This window comes from Thunnus albacares, chromosome 24 (assembly GCF_914725855.1).
Source record: "Thunnus albacares chromosome 24, fThuAlb1.1, whole genome shotgun sequence".
Classification (NCBI taxonomy): Eukaryota; Metazoa; Chordata; class Actinopteri; order Scombriformes; family Scombridae; genus Thunnus; species Thunnus albacares.
This window is the reverse complement of record NC_058129.1, coordinates 5,119,527-5,136,620: the sequence shown is the minus strand read 5'-3', so window position 1 is coordinate 5,136,620 and position 17,094 is coordinate 5,119,527. Positions and strand designations below refer to the sequence as shown.

Genomic DNA, 17,094 nt, shown 5'->3' with positions numbered 1-17,094 from the left:
GAATATCAACTCAGTCTTAACCTGCTTTATCCATTTCACTTCATCGACATTGCCAACATTTTCAGAATGTACTTGAAAATTAACACACTACAACAATGGAGATTTAGTACAGGCAGTAAATATAACAATAAAAATATTCAAATGTTGGTGATCAGCAGCTTTGCATGCACCTTCAGTGTTGCTTTGCCCTCCAGGCAGGTGTGGACCAGCAGGTGACCCTCCCAGGACACGGCCAGGTGGAGGATAGACAGCGGCAGTGAGCTGTCGCACGGCGGTCGCAAGCAACGCATGTACTGACCCCGACGCACCGTGTGGATGATCACCGTCCCATCCTGGAGCACAGAGAGCGGGAGTAGACAATTACTAACACACACTGTTTTATTCATCTACATTTTCATGCAGGCAATAAAAGATTTTACAACAAATTTCTGATGGCGCCCCGCCAACTGAATGTCTGTTTTTTATACTGGGAACTTTGGGTCGAACTTCTGCAAACTTTATCCAACTTTGACAAAATTAGATTACCCAAATGTGCTGCCAGTGTTGTTCCTGTTTTAAATTAATTTCATTGCCAACAAAGATAAATCAATAATTAATTTACCTGAAACATTTGTTCATTTCCCAGTTTAGTAATTAAGCTTTTAATCAAATAACTTGAATGGAAGCAAATTTTTAATAAAAAGAAAGTTTCAAGAGTTGGTTAAAGTCTGAATGTTTCAGATCATTTTTCAGGAAAATAACATTACACAATCTGCAATTGGTGTTGCATGTTGTTGGCAGTGCTTAAATAGTAAAATCACTGTTCAGATCCAAAATAATCACAGCCACTGAACAACAAACATTACAAAAATATTCAAAACCTTACACATCTCTTGGCCTTCAAAGACTTCAATTACACTTTAACCAGGCCACTGGACTTCAGTCTAAATCCCATTTTCCAGCTAATTAACTCTGCATGTGAACTGAATAATTTTTCTTTTTTAATAACTTTTTGGCATTTATGCCTTCATTAGACAGTGGGCAGTGAAAAGGCAGACAGGAAACATGGGGAGAGAGAGATGGGTATGACATCCAACAAAAGGACCCTCGCTGGTTATGTAGCATGCGAAGAAACCATTCGGCTATTGGAGCGCTCCTTGAATAATTTTTCCACAGAGCACACTATTCCATCCACAGCAGGAAACCTTCTTCCTCTCCCCCTCTGAGTTAAAAATTACATTATGGAAACTAATTTAGATCAAAGTGCAGGATGAGATAAGACACAGCAAATGATACAATCAGTGGTGACCTCCCCGGAGGTGCAGTCTGGTGTGTGTTATTTCATGATCTTACCCGTGATCCAGACACAGCCATGTCCAGCTCTGTGCTGATACTGACACTGACCACCTCATCCGTGTGTCCATACAACACCTGAACTGGTTTAGGATAGAGACCTACAGGAGCTCCACCCTGCAAGTACACAAAACAAATGATACAGTTATATAAAGCTATTTATCAACCAGCAATTTGATTAGTGCTTGAAAGTAAAACCCACAAATAAATCCTACAAATATATTACTTTGACACTATTAAAAGAGTGACATTTACAAGTATATAATTATTGATTACTGAGCAATGAACACACAGGAATATAGATTTTTTTTTTGTGTGTCTGCATTTTAAATCTAATCTAAATTAAATCCAAGTTAGGAGCCAATAACATATAGTAAAACTGTATGTCAATATGTATCAGCTGAAGACTGGCTGTTCTAACCTGCTGCAGAACCTGCCACACCATGCAGGTTGTATCTCTGGAGCCGGAGATCAGGTGGATGCCGCAGTGGTCTGTTGACAAGCAGGTCACGATGTCTAGAGTACAGATGGACAAAAACATTGATCAGTTGCTAGAAGACACACACACACACACACACACACACACACACACACACACACACACACACACACACACACACACACACACACACACACACACACACACACACACACACACACACACACACAAACACAGCTTTGTATCTATTTCCAGATGAACTGAATCTGGCTTCTTTACCTTTCTGGTTAACACCAGTGGGAAGAAGGTTTATTATGTTAACCTATATCAAGTAGCAGTGTCATGACCTGCTGGAGCTTACAACAGGCATTTATTTACTTATATAAATATTATGAACTCATCTTATCTGGCCTGTTTGTTTAGGATGAGACACAAGTCTAGAGGCAGGCTTTTCTTCACTGAGGTATGCGTAGGCTGTGTGTTTACCCATGTGTCGGATGTGCTGTCCCACGGTCTTGCCCTTGACCAGGGAGGTGACTCGGAGGCTGTTGTCCCAGTGGCCACCACTGAAAAGCAACTTGCCATCGTGTGAGACCACAAACAGTCCCGCTGTTACCTCCATACCGGGGGCAAAGGGTCCTGACAGGAAACGCTGGGTCCTGGACATGAAAGGGGGAAGATAAAGACAGTTTTGGTGAGGGTAGCACTGCATCAAAGTGCAGATGACATCACACAGTTTTACATAGACTGTATTTGCATGTGTGCTGTGTTCTCACTTGGTGTTGGACACTGTGGGGTCCTTGATGAAGGTGAAGTAGTTGGAGATGTTCTTGTTGTAAGGCAGCCACCCATGGGTCCCAACCAGGCAGTTCTGACTCACGGTCACCTAGAGACAGAGCAAACACCACAGAGACATCACGGTCAATCGCCTATGATTCCCTTCTGATTTTCCTTTCATTCTTTTTTTTTTTTCCACATTTTTAGAAGGAGCACTCAGGCTCACCATGGTGTCGGGGCTCCCCTGGGTGATGAAGGAATGGGACTGATTCTTTGGCACCACGGCTTTAACCAGCGGCACGTTGTCACTGATGCCCTGCAAAATGACAAGGGAGAGAATTTAAATCAGAATTATGACAGGAGAATATTTTCATACAATTCATGCTAGTTATCTTTTTTCTGACCTTTTAGCAGGTCGGCCTGCAAATTTTCTTTAATGAGTAAATAAGCAGTAGAGTAATCAAACCTCAACAAAGAAGGACTTGAGGTTGCTGAGGTGTTCGAACATGTTGAGAGGACATGAGTCCAGCTGAGCCTTCCTCTTCTCCACTTCCTCCTGAGACAGACGCACTGGATGGGGCTCCTACACACACACATATGTAAAACGTGTGAATCAGGTTTATCAACACACATGCAGAACTTCATTAAAAGGTGTCATTCTTTTATTCATTTTTAATTAAAAAGTATCTGTTGTGCGTCTGCACCTTGAGTAACTGGCAGGGTGTCTGTCCAAAGTTGCTGATCATGCCCTCCACGGCCTTGCGCTCCTTTTCATCAGTGATGGCATCCAGGTCCACCGCCCCTGCAACACCAAACCAATCTTCAAAAACACTACACTTAAAACTCACTTACAAAGACTAAGATGTCTCTGGAAGTAGCCTTTCTGACGGTGTAGCCTTAGTGTATAAGCAAAAAATGTGGAATCAATCTAGTCTCATTTTTAAATTTGGAGACACAGTAATCACCAGTTTGTGTATTTGTCTATCGTGTCTGCTGATACAAACTTAAATTATTATTAATAGAATTTATTTTATTTGGTTTGCCAGGAGTGTGATTGAGCGCTTGGAACAAATAGTTTGTTGTTTTTATCTATATTTATGTCCTCTGCAGTTCAGGGAATCATTTGTGAACCAAGTTGTTGCCAAAAACATTTTATATAAACAGTACTGAATACAAAAATATTCTGGAAGACTGATATGATGAATAAAACCATGATATGATATGACAGCATGATAACTGTTCTGGATGCTTTACCCTCATATGTGCAGTAGTAGAAGACGTTGAGGGCCTCCACGGCTGCAGGGCCCCTCTGCTTGTAACCAAAGATCAGATCGATCCACTCATGAAGGTGGGCGGACACGTACTCAGACTCCTGTTTTTAAAAAACACACACAAACACACTGTGGTCATAAACCAGTCATTACAAAAGACACATACACAATAAACACTGTAACCAATACGCATACATGTATTACCATTACATCAAAAGGCCTGATACTCCACTAAAGGAATATTCCACCCAAAACATGTACATTCTGATGTTGTTTGGCTATGTGAAAAACAAAGCAAAGAGTATTATCTCAGGTATAATGGACACACAAGGGAACACATCAGTTTTGTTGTCCGCCCCTTAGAATCAAAAGCCAGATGCTGCTTTCCAGACACACTGTCCTGATGTTCAATCATCCTAAAGGGAGAAATCTATTGTAGAAGAGGCAGAGGCATCAATAGCAATTTCTCCATTGACAGAAGAGTGCAATTCAGCCACAAAATGTGATCCGATTAAAGGGCCAGAGTGATGGTCACGTATTGAAATTTGAAGTGCGGTGATGATTGGCTCTACTGCAGTTTGCATATCTATACTAAAACCTTTTCTCATTGTACTCCCGCCACTCCCAAGTTTAGATAAGGTTGGAGAAAGTTATTTGAGAGAAGGTTAAGGTAAGGTTTTGTTGATGGTTACAGTTAGTTCTCCTCCTTGCACATTGAATCATGTGAGAATGATCTGTAAAGAGCAACATCATATTGCATCAGCAGCAGAATAAAACTGCATCTCACCAGAGCTTTGCGGTGCTTGTAGATGAAGTCCTCAGGGGACTTGGCCCATTTGGGCAGAATGACATCATTTACTCTTTCCTTGGAGATCTGCAGGCGACCCAGATCAAAGCCTAGGTGACAGGAAGAAGAAAAGACAATGATTGTGAAAAAGAGAAGCAAGGTATAGAGAGAACAAAGAGAGCAGAGAATGTATTCTTGACATATTCATGATCATGTCAGTCAGGATCTTTTCTCCAAAAAATGTTAAATAATAAGAATAACAATATGAAGCAAACTAAGGCATTATGTTTTATCATTTGTCCATATAGTGAAAATACAGTTAAAAAAAATTGCAGCACTGTGGCATTGATCCATTCTACAAAAATATGTTGTGGATGTGCATTATGGATGTGCTGATCACAATTTTTTGCTTTCTTAAATAGTGAGCATCAGTCTGAATCTGCTCCAATATATATCTCTATTTTTTTATCCTGCATATCACTACAGTGTACACTTCGCCTCAAGTAGGTGAACATTCAAATTAGTAAAGCAATTTGGCAGCTGAATGTTTCTTGCTCTGCATTAAGAATATATATTGTGCATTATAACTTTAATGGTAGTAGCCAATAGCATGAATAAAATACTCAAACCTCACCATTTTGGTTCTCAAGGAATTCTGGGAAGTAGAAGAACTCGGGGATGAGCTCCTTTACGTCGTTGGGGTTGTCCATGAGGGTCTGCCATGTCGCTGGGATGGAGTGGAACTGGCGGTCGGCGCAGTCGAACCTAAGTCAAGGCAGGATAAAAAATCTCATCTGTAATAATGACTATAAATAGCTGCTTTGTGCAGACACACATTAAATCCTCTAATGGATGCTATGATTACAATCAATATCCGCACTGAGGATAAATGGAAGGAAAGGAGATTGGAAGAAAACGAAGAGGAAGGCAGGAAGACCAAGCAGAACCAAATGGATCGATAAAAAGTATGTGTAAAGCAAGGTAGACATGACTGTGTGGCAGGCTGCCCTTCTTACCGTCCACTCTGCAGCTGGATGTGCAGGGAGGTGAAGGGCTCCACTCTGATCAGGTAGTGCATCACCCCAGCAGCGTTTGAGTAGTGGGTGCCATAATGGAACTTGTCAATGGTGCCCGTTGGGTCCTCGAAACTTTCATACCTGATGGACACATTCAAAAGATGAACCTGATTGTGCTGTCAACCTTTCAACGAGATCAACAAGACAAAATGAAACGTATTAGCTGTGTTGTTTGAGAATTACTGAAGTATGGACAGATGAAACGTACTTGTCTCTAACAGCCTTGGCATTGCGGTTGTTAAGTACCGCCACTGGCTTTGACAAGTCCCTGAATACACGAGGATCAGACAGATCCAGCTCCTCTGAAGTGTAGTCAGAGAGAATCCAGGGAAACTGGTGACACACACACAAACAACAAAGGCAAACAGTTGATACTCTGCTTGATGTATTCCAGTTTTATACTAGTGTATTCAGTGAGGAACGTACCACTGGGTACTGAGCCAGGTTGTTGTATGTTCTGCCTGCAATCGTGTTGAGTTGCATCAAGTAGTCAAAGTTGGAAATCTCCCGGTTCACCCATTTCTGTGTATAAGAACAAATGCAAACAAATCCTTTCTTTTAAAATAATATACATGACACTGTTTCCATCTCTGTGTGGTATACACTCCTAACTATGTTTAAAAACAATCGAGTAGAGTTAGAGATCAATATTTTAATCACCTCCTCCTCAATGAAGCCTTTAATTTGATTAAATTATATGCATGTTAAGACTGTTTGCTACCTGTAACTGTTAATTGTGACAGCTGTACATCATTGCTTGCTGTCCTGCTCCTGCAGACTGACCTGTGTGAGTCCAGAGGCCTTGAGGAGCTCCTGTGGTGAACGGGTTCCATACAGGCTGAGGGATCGCAGCAGCAACATTCGACTATAGACTTTGTTTCTTGCCTGTTAGTAAGAAAAGACAGCAGAGATTACCTTACTACTCTTTAAAAGGCAAGAGGGCATAAAAGTTTCTCCTCAGGTCATTTGGTAAATGCTCATTTTTACATGTATGCTACTATAAGTAAGCTTGTGGCTCATCACCTCCTTCTTGAAGTTGAGGAAGTAGTTGGTCTGGTCGATGAGGAAAATCTCCAGAGCTGAGCGACGCAGGTTATATCGTCGCAGGTGGACCTCTCGGATCTGAGACAGGGGCCATTTGAAGTCGTGGCCCACTCCTTCAAGAAACAAGCAGACACGGTTATTGTAAGAAAAAGTACAGAGATGTTTTTGCCACATTTTCCCACCCACTGCTCTCACTGTCTCCTCACCTTCCTCTTTCTCCTGGCTGCTGTCGTAGAAGTAGATGTGTTGGGTGGTGAGTTCCAGGCGGCCAGGCACCACGTCCACCACCGTCACCAGCTCACAGTCCTCCCACAGCACCAGCTTCTCCTTCTGACCTGCCTCCTCTGCTTCAACCCTGCAGGACAAGGACAAAGAATGGAAGACTGTTAAAATATATCTCTATAAATCTTGACTTTACTAAGAACAGGTCTAGTCTGTAATCACACTGCAAAGCCAGCACATAATGGTCAATGTGTAAATTTTATGATGTGTCAGTATTATCATTATCATTTGATAACTGACTGGTTGTTGGCAGCAGCGGGGTCGTCCTCCGGAAGCTCCAGTATGTCGTCTTCCAAGTCGCTGACTTTAACCTGCTTCACAGCCTCCAGCAGCAGAGACTCTGGGTTTACACGCTGCTGATGGACACCTGAGGAAAGCAAATGAGACAAGAGACCTATAAAACTGGGAGGATGCATCCGGAGATGATGCAGTGGCTAATATCATATGGCAGTGATGTAAATTAACTTGACGATGCTTGTAGAGGGCTGACAAACTACAAAAATGTACCTGGCAAGTGCAAAACATCTCACATTTTTCTGTCAGCTTAGTTTTTCATTCGATAAACAGAAGATTGAGGTTTTAAATTTGCTAACTAAAAGCTGAACTTTCCCTTACAAGACCCTTTTGAAGACACCAGGCAGCACAGATACAAAAGTTTAGATTCCTTTGCTTTAAGGAAACAACCGTTGTTTTATTTTACCATCAGAGGGTGTACATGGCCAGCAGGGATACAGTTCTACAGTATGCAAAGATACAGTGGATTGTTTGCTATCATGGTATTTTAATGCTATCATTTCACTAAGTTACTGGGCAGTTTAGTGGGTTATCTTTAACTTATTTTGCATTCGGCACTTGCTGGGTGGTTATTCAAGCACCTGCAAAACTCCTACTGTCTTGTGTTTTTACTCCTATAAATTTCAAATGTAGTGAGTGAACACAGCGAGATGCAGATGTGTGGGGGTATTAACAAACTAAGTCCTTTAGTTGCCTTTTCATTTTTAGTTGTATATAATGAAACTATACTAGACTAGAGTTGAATCATCAGCTTAAAGCCCACCCAGGGGCAGTGTTGTCTTACCCAGGTTGTCTCTCAGAGCGCTGGCCTCTCTGTGAGGATCAAAGTTGTAATTACGGACCAGCTTCAGCCTCATGCGGGAGAAGTTCTCAGCACTGGACACCCTCCAGTGCATCTCATCCTGTTGCCTGTTAGAAATGGTTAAAAAACATGTTTAACACATCTGGCTTCTTCCTATTCATGTTTATTTTCTCCTGCTAAAGCTACTGTTTCAATGTTATCTTAGTAAGACAAGTAGTGACGTTGATGTCAGTACCTTTCAGCCCAGGGCCCCCTCTCACACACCAGACCCCGCCGTGCTGCCTTCCACTGCCTCAGGGTGGCACTGTTCTGGCTGTGCTGCTGCTTCAACATGCTGTTGTAGCGTAGGTTCTCCTGGCGGCCTCGGCGCGAGAAGGGCTCCACAAATTGCTCCTGAAGGATAAAATTAAGAGGAAGAGGCGGTGTGTGGGAGTAGCTTTATGTAGCATCTTTAACAAGGACAGAAATGGAGGGGAAAGGCTTCAGTCATTATTGTATATTCATCACTTATCAAACTAACCTGGAAGCGGATCTTGCTCTCGCCCCTCTCCCTCTCTCTCTTATGCAGGCTGACCATGAAGGCCTCATAGCACTCCTTCCAGTAGAGAGCCATGGTCTCATGACCCTGGCTGAACATCTCAATTTCATACTGCTTCATATACGGAATAATCTGAAGACAAATGGAAGTAATTTTAATTAATTTTTTATCCAACATCATCTAAAACAACAAAAGCGACAGTAAATTTCAGTCTCATACATATTTGTCGAGGTAGACGCGCCACTCAGGCGAGTTGCAGTACAGCTGGAAGTCCTCGAAGAAGGACGGGCTGCCGTTGGTGTCGGGGAGCTGGGGGAGGTGCAGCTCCATGTAGAGTAGGCGGTGGACTTTGGAGAGCAGCGTTCGCAGCAGAGGAACCAGGAAAGAGTACATCTCCTCTGTCTGCTCCTGGACGGAGCGCCGCAGGATTCCCTCCACCTTACCTAGCAGGTAGCAGGCTTCGTCCTGGCTGGACACCTCCTTCGTCTGCAGGATGCCATTGAGCTTGGCAGTGGCCATAGCACACACCTGGGATGGCAGAGAGAGGACAGAGGTAATTTATTAAAGTGCATGCATGCATGGGCTTTGTTTTTACAAAAAGACACAAAAACGCAACTGTATAAACAAGGAAGAAATGTTGGATAATTAAGAAAAAAGTTCACCTCAGGGTCTTCTTGGGCCATGAAGCCCAGCAGAAGTCTTAGTCCAACTTGGGAGAGCTGGAACCACTGGGTGCCTGAAGAGTACCACACCATGAGGCTGTCCATTAGCGTCACAGTCTCCTCCAGCACCTTTTCTGTCCACAGTGCTGGATTGACCAGGCCTTCCGCCTGCAGGAAATCTTGTACCATGTGAAGCAACCGCACTGCGTTCTCTGTGTGTTGTGGTAACGTGGCAGCAGATGCCTCACGGTTATCACTCACCGCCCACTCCAACATACGTTCCATAAGACTAGAGGAGAAAGAGAGTTCAATGAGGAGAGGAGACCGACTGTTAGCAAGTCTGTCTCTGGAAGCATTCAGAATGTTTTCAGCTCCTGCACGTGCAGTGCTGTCAGCAGTCTAACAGGGGGCTGACCTGAGTTTGATTTGGTCGACGGGAAGCAGCAGCTCGTTGGCGGTGCCCAGTTTGGTGAGAGCTGAGAAGACCTGGCCGCGCTCCAGCCACGCTGTATCATCAGAACCTTCTACACCACGCCACATCACACACAGAACTATCTCCAGCAGCATGCTGCACAGTTCCTCTTCTGCTCGCTAGGGGGCAACACCAGACCAGACAGAAAAATAGAGGGTAATGATTAGAATGGATTCGATTAAAGGAAACTTCATTGATCCCACTGGTGAAGACTGTAGAACTGCAGCAGTAGGTAACAGGATACAGCAAAGAGGGAAATAGGATATTAAGAAGAAGTTGACAAATATATTGTCACCAACAATTAGAACAATCTTAAAGTTATGTAATTTGTGTGCAGATACTATACTTAATGCATTCTAATACTTGTCAAAGCCTAACGACAGCCTGAGTTTCAGTGGGATCCCGTTTCTAATGAGTCTGATATAAACTGTTCTATCTTGAATGTGGATGATAGTGTGATGATTTAGATATTGGCTAAATTTATACTGCCAGCAGATCAAATACTTTGACAGATTTCCCCAACTAATACTTGTAATATGACATATTTAAAGCTGTAACTGACAGCCTCCTGCTGTAGGAGGAGACAGGTTGTCTCTCTTCCACCTCTACCTCACAGTGACACATTGAAATGATGAAAAAAAGCGTAGTAGATGAAAGGCCGTGTTGGGCTCCCTGAGGTGGCAGTGACATTTCACCCACCTAGTCAAAAGCTCTTCCTGTTTAGTATCATTAAGACAACCTCAGAGTACTGACTACCATATAAAGTAAAGACACCAGGGCTTGTGATATTAAATGATATGACATTTTTGAAATTCCTATTCCAAACTAGAGAAAAATGTGGGCTCTTTTACAGCTCAACCAATACTAAGCTTTCTGCCAGACCCATGAGATCCCCCTCTCACCTCAGCATTGTTGAAGGACTCCCCCAATGAGATGCTGTCACTGAAGAGGAAGCTGTCTTCAGTCAGAGTGGAAGTTGCGTCTCGATCCCCGGAGCTCCCTGGGAAAGGCTTAGAAGTCTCCAGGGGTGACGGTGTGCTGGGCATGCTACCAGGCGTTTGACTGCCGCTCTCCCCGCCCTCGTACGCCTGCAGGTGGGACAGATCCAGCATCAAGCCCCCTGATTTTCCCACTACCCAGGGCTTGACGTGGAGTTGTGGCTCAGTGGAGGCAGAGGAAGATGGTGTGTCCAGCAGCGAGATGACGTCACCGTTCTCCAGGCTGTCTACAGAGCGAGTATCACCTATGCTGAGCCGGTCATCCTCCATCCGGTCCAAGCGGCCAGAGCTGCCTGTCCGCGCCCTCCTCTCCAACGGCAGCTCCAGGCGGTTAGTGCTGCTGCCACTGGGCCGGTTCAAGTCCAGGCTACAGGTGCTGACGGTGTCAGCACTCCGCAGTGGCAATGACCCTTCACCTCGCAGGTAGAGCCGCATGAGAGTGTCCTGCCAACACTGCTGCCTTGATATCTGGACGGCAGCATCCTGTTGGGACTGTAGCAGCTGGTACACCTTAAGAAAAAGAAGGAAAAAGATTAAACTTTAATGATGCCTGCAGGGGAACTGAATCATTTACCATCAAGAGGTAAAGGATAAAAAGAAAAAAGAAATACTACTAACGGCCTGCATTTTTTCAGCGACAGGAAATCAATGTATTTACATTCTCTAATTGTTAGTGGCAGAGTCCGCCATTGCCGCACCTGATACAAATTGCCAATGTATGGGGGAGGGATTCATATGAAAACAATGCCTGTATGTAATCCAGTGTAACTGTTTATCATTTTATCTCGAGTAGATCAGCCTCACTGTTTACTGTTCACTCTCCTAATGCCGTATCAGTGCAGTATTAAGTTACTGCTAATGCTAACCCAACATTTTCTACTGCTGCTGCTCCACATTAAAAGCACTCAATCTGCGCTGTTCTTTACTGTGTGCAGCATGAAATCGGATCGCGGATGATGGAAAAGGCCAATTACTGTCTGACATCTTCATTAAAAACAATGTGAGTTTGTTTGGCTGCACTGTAAACAGATCCACTGTTGCACAGTTGCTCTTTTGTTGTGTTTCTGATTAAGTAGTAGCTTAAGGAGTGTTTCCTGTAGAAATAAACTGTACTTGCTGTTACCACCAGTAGCCACAGAATTAACCAAATCAACCAGGACTGAAATCTTAAGGAAAAATGAATGAAAAGTACCAGTAAGTATGGTTATGATTGACTGAGTGTCTGCAGGTTTAAGTGCAGGTGTTTTCTCACCCTCTTGCAGACAAGGAGGCGTACGCTGGGTCCGGCCCGGTGAGTCAGCTGGACCAGAGCCATTAGGTCCTTATAGTTCACTACGTGATCTGTAGATTTTAGACACAAACACACATACATATTTACATTTCTGCAACTGTATATAGTATTGATTAGGGCTTCCTAATGCTATTGCCTGGTCTGTTCCTAATGACAAACAGGGGAGCAATTCTGTTCATTGACTCCGACATAAAGCCTGGGCTCCATCGATCTGTCCAAAGTATTGGTCAGACACTTTCTCAGCCTTTCTACAACGGTGTTCACCCTTCAACTCCACAGTATACTGTGTGCAGGACTGGAGTTGAATTAAGCTTAATCCACATTGCTTCTCTGTTTAGAGAAAACAAACAATGGGTTCTGGCTTGATGCCCTATGAGGACTCATGTAATTCATTCCATTCATTTTTGAGAGATCATTTAAAAGTACTGGCCTTGATGGACAGTAAAGAATGAAATAGTATGACTGAAATAAAAACACCTCTGTTTACTGACCAACTGACTAAAAGCTAGACTTCAAACTAGCCTCAAGAAATGTGATTTATTTATTTTCTTCATGACAGCAGCTGCTGCAGATAGTTATGTATATATAAACAAACAAATAAACAGAATGGTGTTAAATTATTAAAAAAAGAAAAGCTGACCTGTGTGGAGGACCTGGTTGAGGAGACAGCGGATCAGGGTTGGAGTGATGTGAAGTTCGGAGAAGAGCAGCGACAGACCGGCGTATCCTGCCTCCCTCAGCCGCAAACGTTGTTTATTCTTCTCATAGACACGGTCGTAGCGCAACATGCGCTCAAACAACTGCACAGAGGTGAGGAGAGATCAGTTATTTCCACTGCAAAAGTATGGTCACAGTTTAAAAATAATACAAGTAATGACTCTGCTTGTCTAACACACTTGTTGACAAAAACCTTATTTCTGTTTTAGCACTGTTAAGAGAAAGATTTGTGGAATTCAGTGAATCCTACACATTTTACAAGAGGCATTTGGTTAGTATTTGCTTCCCAGGTGTAGTTGGCTATAACCCACCTTGAAGACAAGCTCTCGGAGTCGGTCTGAGTGTTTGTTATTGAGCAGAAGAGCATAGCAGGAGTCGGCCGCCCCGGGCTCATAAAGGAGCAAGAAGAGCTGGTCCCTGGATTGACTGCTCTGGAGGAGGCTAATCAACAATTCCAGCAGCCCACAAAGCTGCAAAACACACAACCACAACAAAAACGGGATTAATCACCTAAAAGAAAGTACAGTAGTGACCTTTAGACAGCACTCCCACCATTTTTTCACTCTTGTGTAGTCAAGGTTGCTTGCTTTGACAGATTTCAGTGTAATTTTGATAAAAAGATCATAGCACTAAAAGATAGCAGAAAAATGTATGCATCTTTAACCACGTTTGGCCAATGTAAAATATAAAAGAACTGGGAACTGTGGACAAAGCAAATCTGATATTGGAATCAGTTGTTTAATGGTGTTAAAAGTGTGGCAGCGTTCATTTGGAACCAAAACAATTTGCGTGCTCATATTGCAAAATTTATATTTGTACAACAAATGCAATTTTAAGACAACATTGAACGAGAATTTTTCACAGTATATATTTTAAGTATTTCAAGATAATCCATTAAGCTTTTGAAGACTTCGAATGGATAAATTGTATGAGAGAGCTGGCAGATGCCTAGCAGTGGAGGAGGATCATGCGATTATATTGACCATATGTTCATAGAAGGTGATGTAAGCTCCCACATTTAGTACTGCAGTGTAAGAGGATATGCAAAGCGACAGACAAAATGAAAAACAAGCCGGGACTAAAAAAGGAAGAGAGGTAGAGTGAAGGTGTGACAAGAGGAGGAAATGGATTTCAAAAAATAGGTGACAGAAACCAAGTCCTGTGAAAAGTTTATCCGGCGGGTGCGTGAGCTTAAGACAGACGGCTTCATAGACAGACAAGTATTTAAGCGGTCTGTCTCTGCCATACCGCACTGATGGGTATTGTGGGAGAAACCTGCTCTGATTTTTCTGCTTACAGAGAGAAAAAATGTTTAAAAATAATGCAGAGGGAGTGAGAGAGAAGCCAGCAAAACAGCTGCCAGGCGGGAAATGAGCCGGCAGCTTCCTGCGCAGGCATCGCTGCAGTAATTCTCATGGGGAAACAGAAAATCCTGTAATGAGGTTCATCATATTTCACAATGAACTCTTCAAATGGCAAGAGTGGTTGGCAGTAACCCGTTTTACAATAAAAGGGTCAGCTGGCAAACATACACTAATAATAACTTGACCTACTCCAAATTTCTTAGATGTTGGCACGACACACCTTAAGCTGCTGACGGACTCCCCGTGAGGTTAAAAATGAATTAAACTTTTGTTCATAGTGAATGTTGCACTCTGTTTATGTGTTTTAGGGGTATTCTGGTCTTTATTGGGGACAATCTTAGCTGCACTCTGATCTAGTACAACAAGAAGTTTTATGTCAAGATTTAAGCTTGGCGTTTTCTTTCTGCAGGCACTGTGGTGCATCTTCTACTAAAATACTCATTTTTTCCTTTCACAAAACAGGTTTATTTAAAGAACTTTTAAGTGCATTATTGCTCTGAGTCCCCCCCATCATAACCTCTCCCCCCTCACCTGCTCCTCGTCCCCGATAGCAGCCATGTATCCCAGAATGCTGTGCATCTCCTCCTGTGACATGCCCTTGCCGATGTAGTACTTGATGAGGCCACAGAGAGACGCCCGGATGGTACGAATGTCATCTTCGCTAAGGTCACTCTCTTTATTACTGTTCTTCCTAAAGTATAGAGCAGAGCGGGATGTTTTGAGTTGAAGAGACTAGAGACTGCATTGGGAAAAATTATATCAGGTGGGAAATGGAGTCTCACCCATAATAGAGGCGTATTGTGTCCAAAAGGAATTGAACTCCGTATCTTTTACGGAATTGCTTCCTGTTGTCTTTGATGACGGTGGACATGTACTGGATATGACCTTCATTAGAAATAAACAAACAAGAGCACAACTCAGAACTGTTGACAGTCTCAATCAGGGACATACTCTTATTTGCTCTATTCTTAATAACTATTTTACTCAACAGCATCCTTTTCATTGATGCTATTACCAATTCTTATTTAATCTGATCTCACCTTTACAGAAGAACAGTGAATATATAATTACACACGCTCTCAAACATGCAAACATAAATACTGTACATAAATATAGATCTCACCTATGCGTAAAGGGAAGTCTCCTTTGTTCCAGATGTTGAAGTTGAACAGTAGATGTGTGTGAAGCTGCTGCAGCAGAGCCTGGTTCTTCTCATATGTCACCTGCTCTATCAGCAGCTGCATAGCAACCAGCACGCTGACGTCCACATGACCCGCTGGCAGCTAAACACAAACAAACAATATATTGTATTCACATAACTATGAGTTCAACTTTACAGGCACACATGCAAAAGGGAGAGAATACACAGATGATCTGAAAATGTGAGTTTTAAGAAACAAAGAGACAGGTGAAACAGGTGCAATTCTGTCACATTAACACTAATGAGCACGACTGACGAACAATTATCAAGCAACATCACCCCTAACACCGTCTACACAATGCAAATAAGGGACTTGTTGGAATGGGGAAACACATAAGTGGTTTATTTGAACACTCACCATTTACAGGGTGTGGTTGCTTTGCCCAGAGCAATTATTACCGCATCTAAGACACTTTCTTTAATCTGGGTCTCTGTGGAGGTTTTTACTTTCCCATGGTTTAAAAGCTGATTCAGAGGTATTTCCACTCCCCCCCTCCCCAATAAACAAATAAATACTGAGGCACTTGGGCCAAGAAGATTGGACAAAAGATACAAAAGGAGAGGCAGAAGAAAGAGAGCTGAGGAAGCAAGAATGAGCAATCGAGGGAAATAGAGCGATACAAAGGAAAGACAAACACAGACACACAGAACAAACACATAGATGAACATACAGACGGGGACAAAAGCCATCTGAGGCGAATTAATTTACTTGGTGAGGTCCGTTCATGATTCTCACACCGTTTTGTATCCGGGCCTCGCACAAAAAAACTGAAGTCAGTAAGAGATTCTTAATTCTTCCGCTGCAGAACCTCTTGAAGTAAAACTAATCCAGCTTGAATAGGGTGAAAAACACAAGAGGTTTATTCTAAGTCCTTTTTGCATGGACTAGTATTATGTGGGGATACTGTGTAATTAATTCATTTTGTGAAATGCATTCCATCAGTAGAAAATGGCCAGACACTGTTTGTCAAGAACCACACCTCTGCCGAATCATATACCCCACCCCATAATTTGCTAAAAGGCATAGAATTTATGTTTTTGGTGCAAGTTGTGTTTTGTGGTCTTCAAGTATGAATTGAAAATATTATTTCATATTCATATTTTCATTTCAGACTGGCCTGCTATCAAGAAATGTATGATTTATGAACTTAATCATTTGCAGATCTTTAGTTAATAGTCTCCTCCTGTGCACAGCGCCCATTATTCCCGTCTACGCCCTGACACCCTGGTAATATCAGTCGTGTGGCGGTTTAGGCTTAAACAGAGACCTTCTGTAGCAGGGCTCCCAGTGTGCCGAGACCATGCGAGTGGAGCAGATTCTCCTGGTTGATTAGGTGTCTCTGCAGGAAATGTTTCAGCACCAGCAGTAAGGTGGCCACCAGATTCTTCTCCAGGCGTGCCTCTGAAATAGAATGTGAGAAAATACATTTGTTTCCACATGCTGCTTATTAACACAGTGCCCCAACTTCACAGTTCAGTGGAGAGTAAGGAGAAATTGGGGGAGGAGGGGGAGGTAATATTTGAGGTTGTGGCAGAACAGACCTGAAGCCCTGTTGGATGGGAGAATGACCCAATCTCCATCAGCTGGTGTAGTCACATCAGGAGTGATGAAATCTGACCCAGCTGCAGGATCAATGGCCTGTTGATCAGGGGTCATCAGAGATAACTGCTCCAGTATAGGGATAAGCACTTGCAGGCCGCCCACACAGTTGATCATATCCTGCCAAAGACAGAACAACAACATATA

The 17,094-nt window shown here is 42.9% G+C and overlaps 1 protein-coding gene across 4 annotated transcripts in view; it reads right to left on the bottom strand.

Annotated features, from left to right (window-relative positions):
* Nucleotides 1-17,094, bottom strand: part of nbeal1 (neurobeachin-like 1) — a 48,247-nt gene that overhangs the window by 6,669 nt on the left and 24,484 nt on the right. For all 4 annotated transcript variants that reach the window (XR_006400850.1, XM_044344485.1, XM_044344487.1 and 1 more), the window contains 33 exons: nt 16,890-17,067; nt 16,616-16,749; nt 15,270-15,429; nt 14,929-15,031; nt 14,678-14,837; nt 13,094-13,252; nt 12,706-12,865; nt 12,027-12,115; nt 10,679-11,284; nt 9,720-9,895; nt 9,305-9,593; nt 8,862-9,170; nt 8,625-8,774; nt 8,340-8,497; nt 8,087-8,211; nt 7,249-7,375; nt 6,933-7,081; nt 6,706-6,839; nt 6,466-6,567; nt 6,109-6,204; nt 5,891-6,015; nt 5,623-5,763; nt 5,241-5,371; nt 4,607-4,716; nt 3,803-3,920; nt 3,253-3,350; nt 3,015-3,131; nt 2,775-2,864; nt 2,548-2,657; nt 2,258-2,430; nt 1,754-1,848; nt 1,333-1,449; nt 171-332 (listed from right to left, as the gene is read on the bottom strand). Coding sequence is in view for 3 of the 4 variants with exons in the window: in XM_044344485.1 (XP_044200420.1) it covers nt 171-332; nt 1,333-1,449; nt 1,754-1,848; nt 2,258-2,430; nt 2,548-2,657; nt 2,775-2,864; nt 3,015-3,131; nt 3,253-3,350; nt 3,803-3,920; nt 4,607-4,716; nt 5,241-5,371; nt 5,623-5,763; nt 5,891-6,015; nt 6,109-6,204; nt 6,466-6,567; nt 6,706-6,839; nt 6,933-7,081; nt 7,249-7,375; nt 8,087-8,211; nt 8,340-8,497; nt 8,625-8,774; nt 8,862-9,170; nt 9,305-9,593; nt 9,720-9,895; nt 10,679-11,284; nt 12,027-12,115; nt 12,706-12,865; nt 13,094-13,252; nt 14,678-14,837; nt 14,929-15,031; nt 15,270-15,429; nt 16,616-16,749; nt 16,890-17,067 (5,151 nt within the window). In the remaining variant the exon portion in view is untranslated. The remainder of the gene's footprint in view (nt 1-170; nt 333-1,332; nt 1,450-1,753; nt 1,849-2,257; nt 2,431-2,547; nt 2,658-2,774; nt 2,865-3,014; nt 3,132-3,252; nt 3,351-3,802; nt 3,921-4,606; nt 4,717-5,240; nt 5,372-5,622; nt 5,764-5,890; nt 6,016-6,108; nt 6,205-6,465; nt 6,568-6,705; nt 6,840-6,932; nt 7,082-7,248; nt 7,376-8,086; nt 8,212-8,339; nt 8,498-8,624; nt 8,775-8,861; nt 9,171-9,304; nt 9,594-9,719; nt 9,896-10,678; nt 11,285-12,026; nt 12,116-12,705; nt 12,866-13,093; nt 13,253-14,677; nt 14,838-14,928; nt 15,032-15,269; nt 15,430-16,615; nt 16,750-16,889; nt 17,068-17,094) is intronic.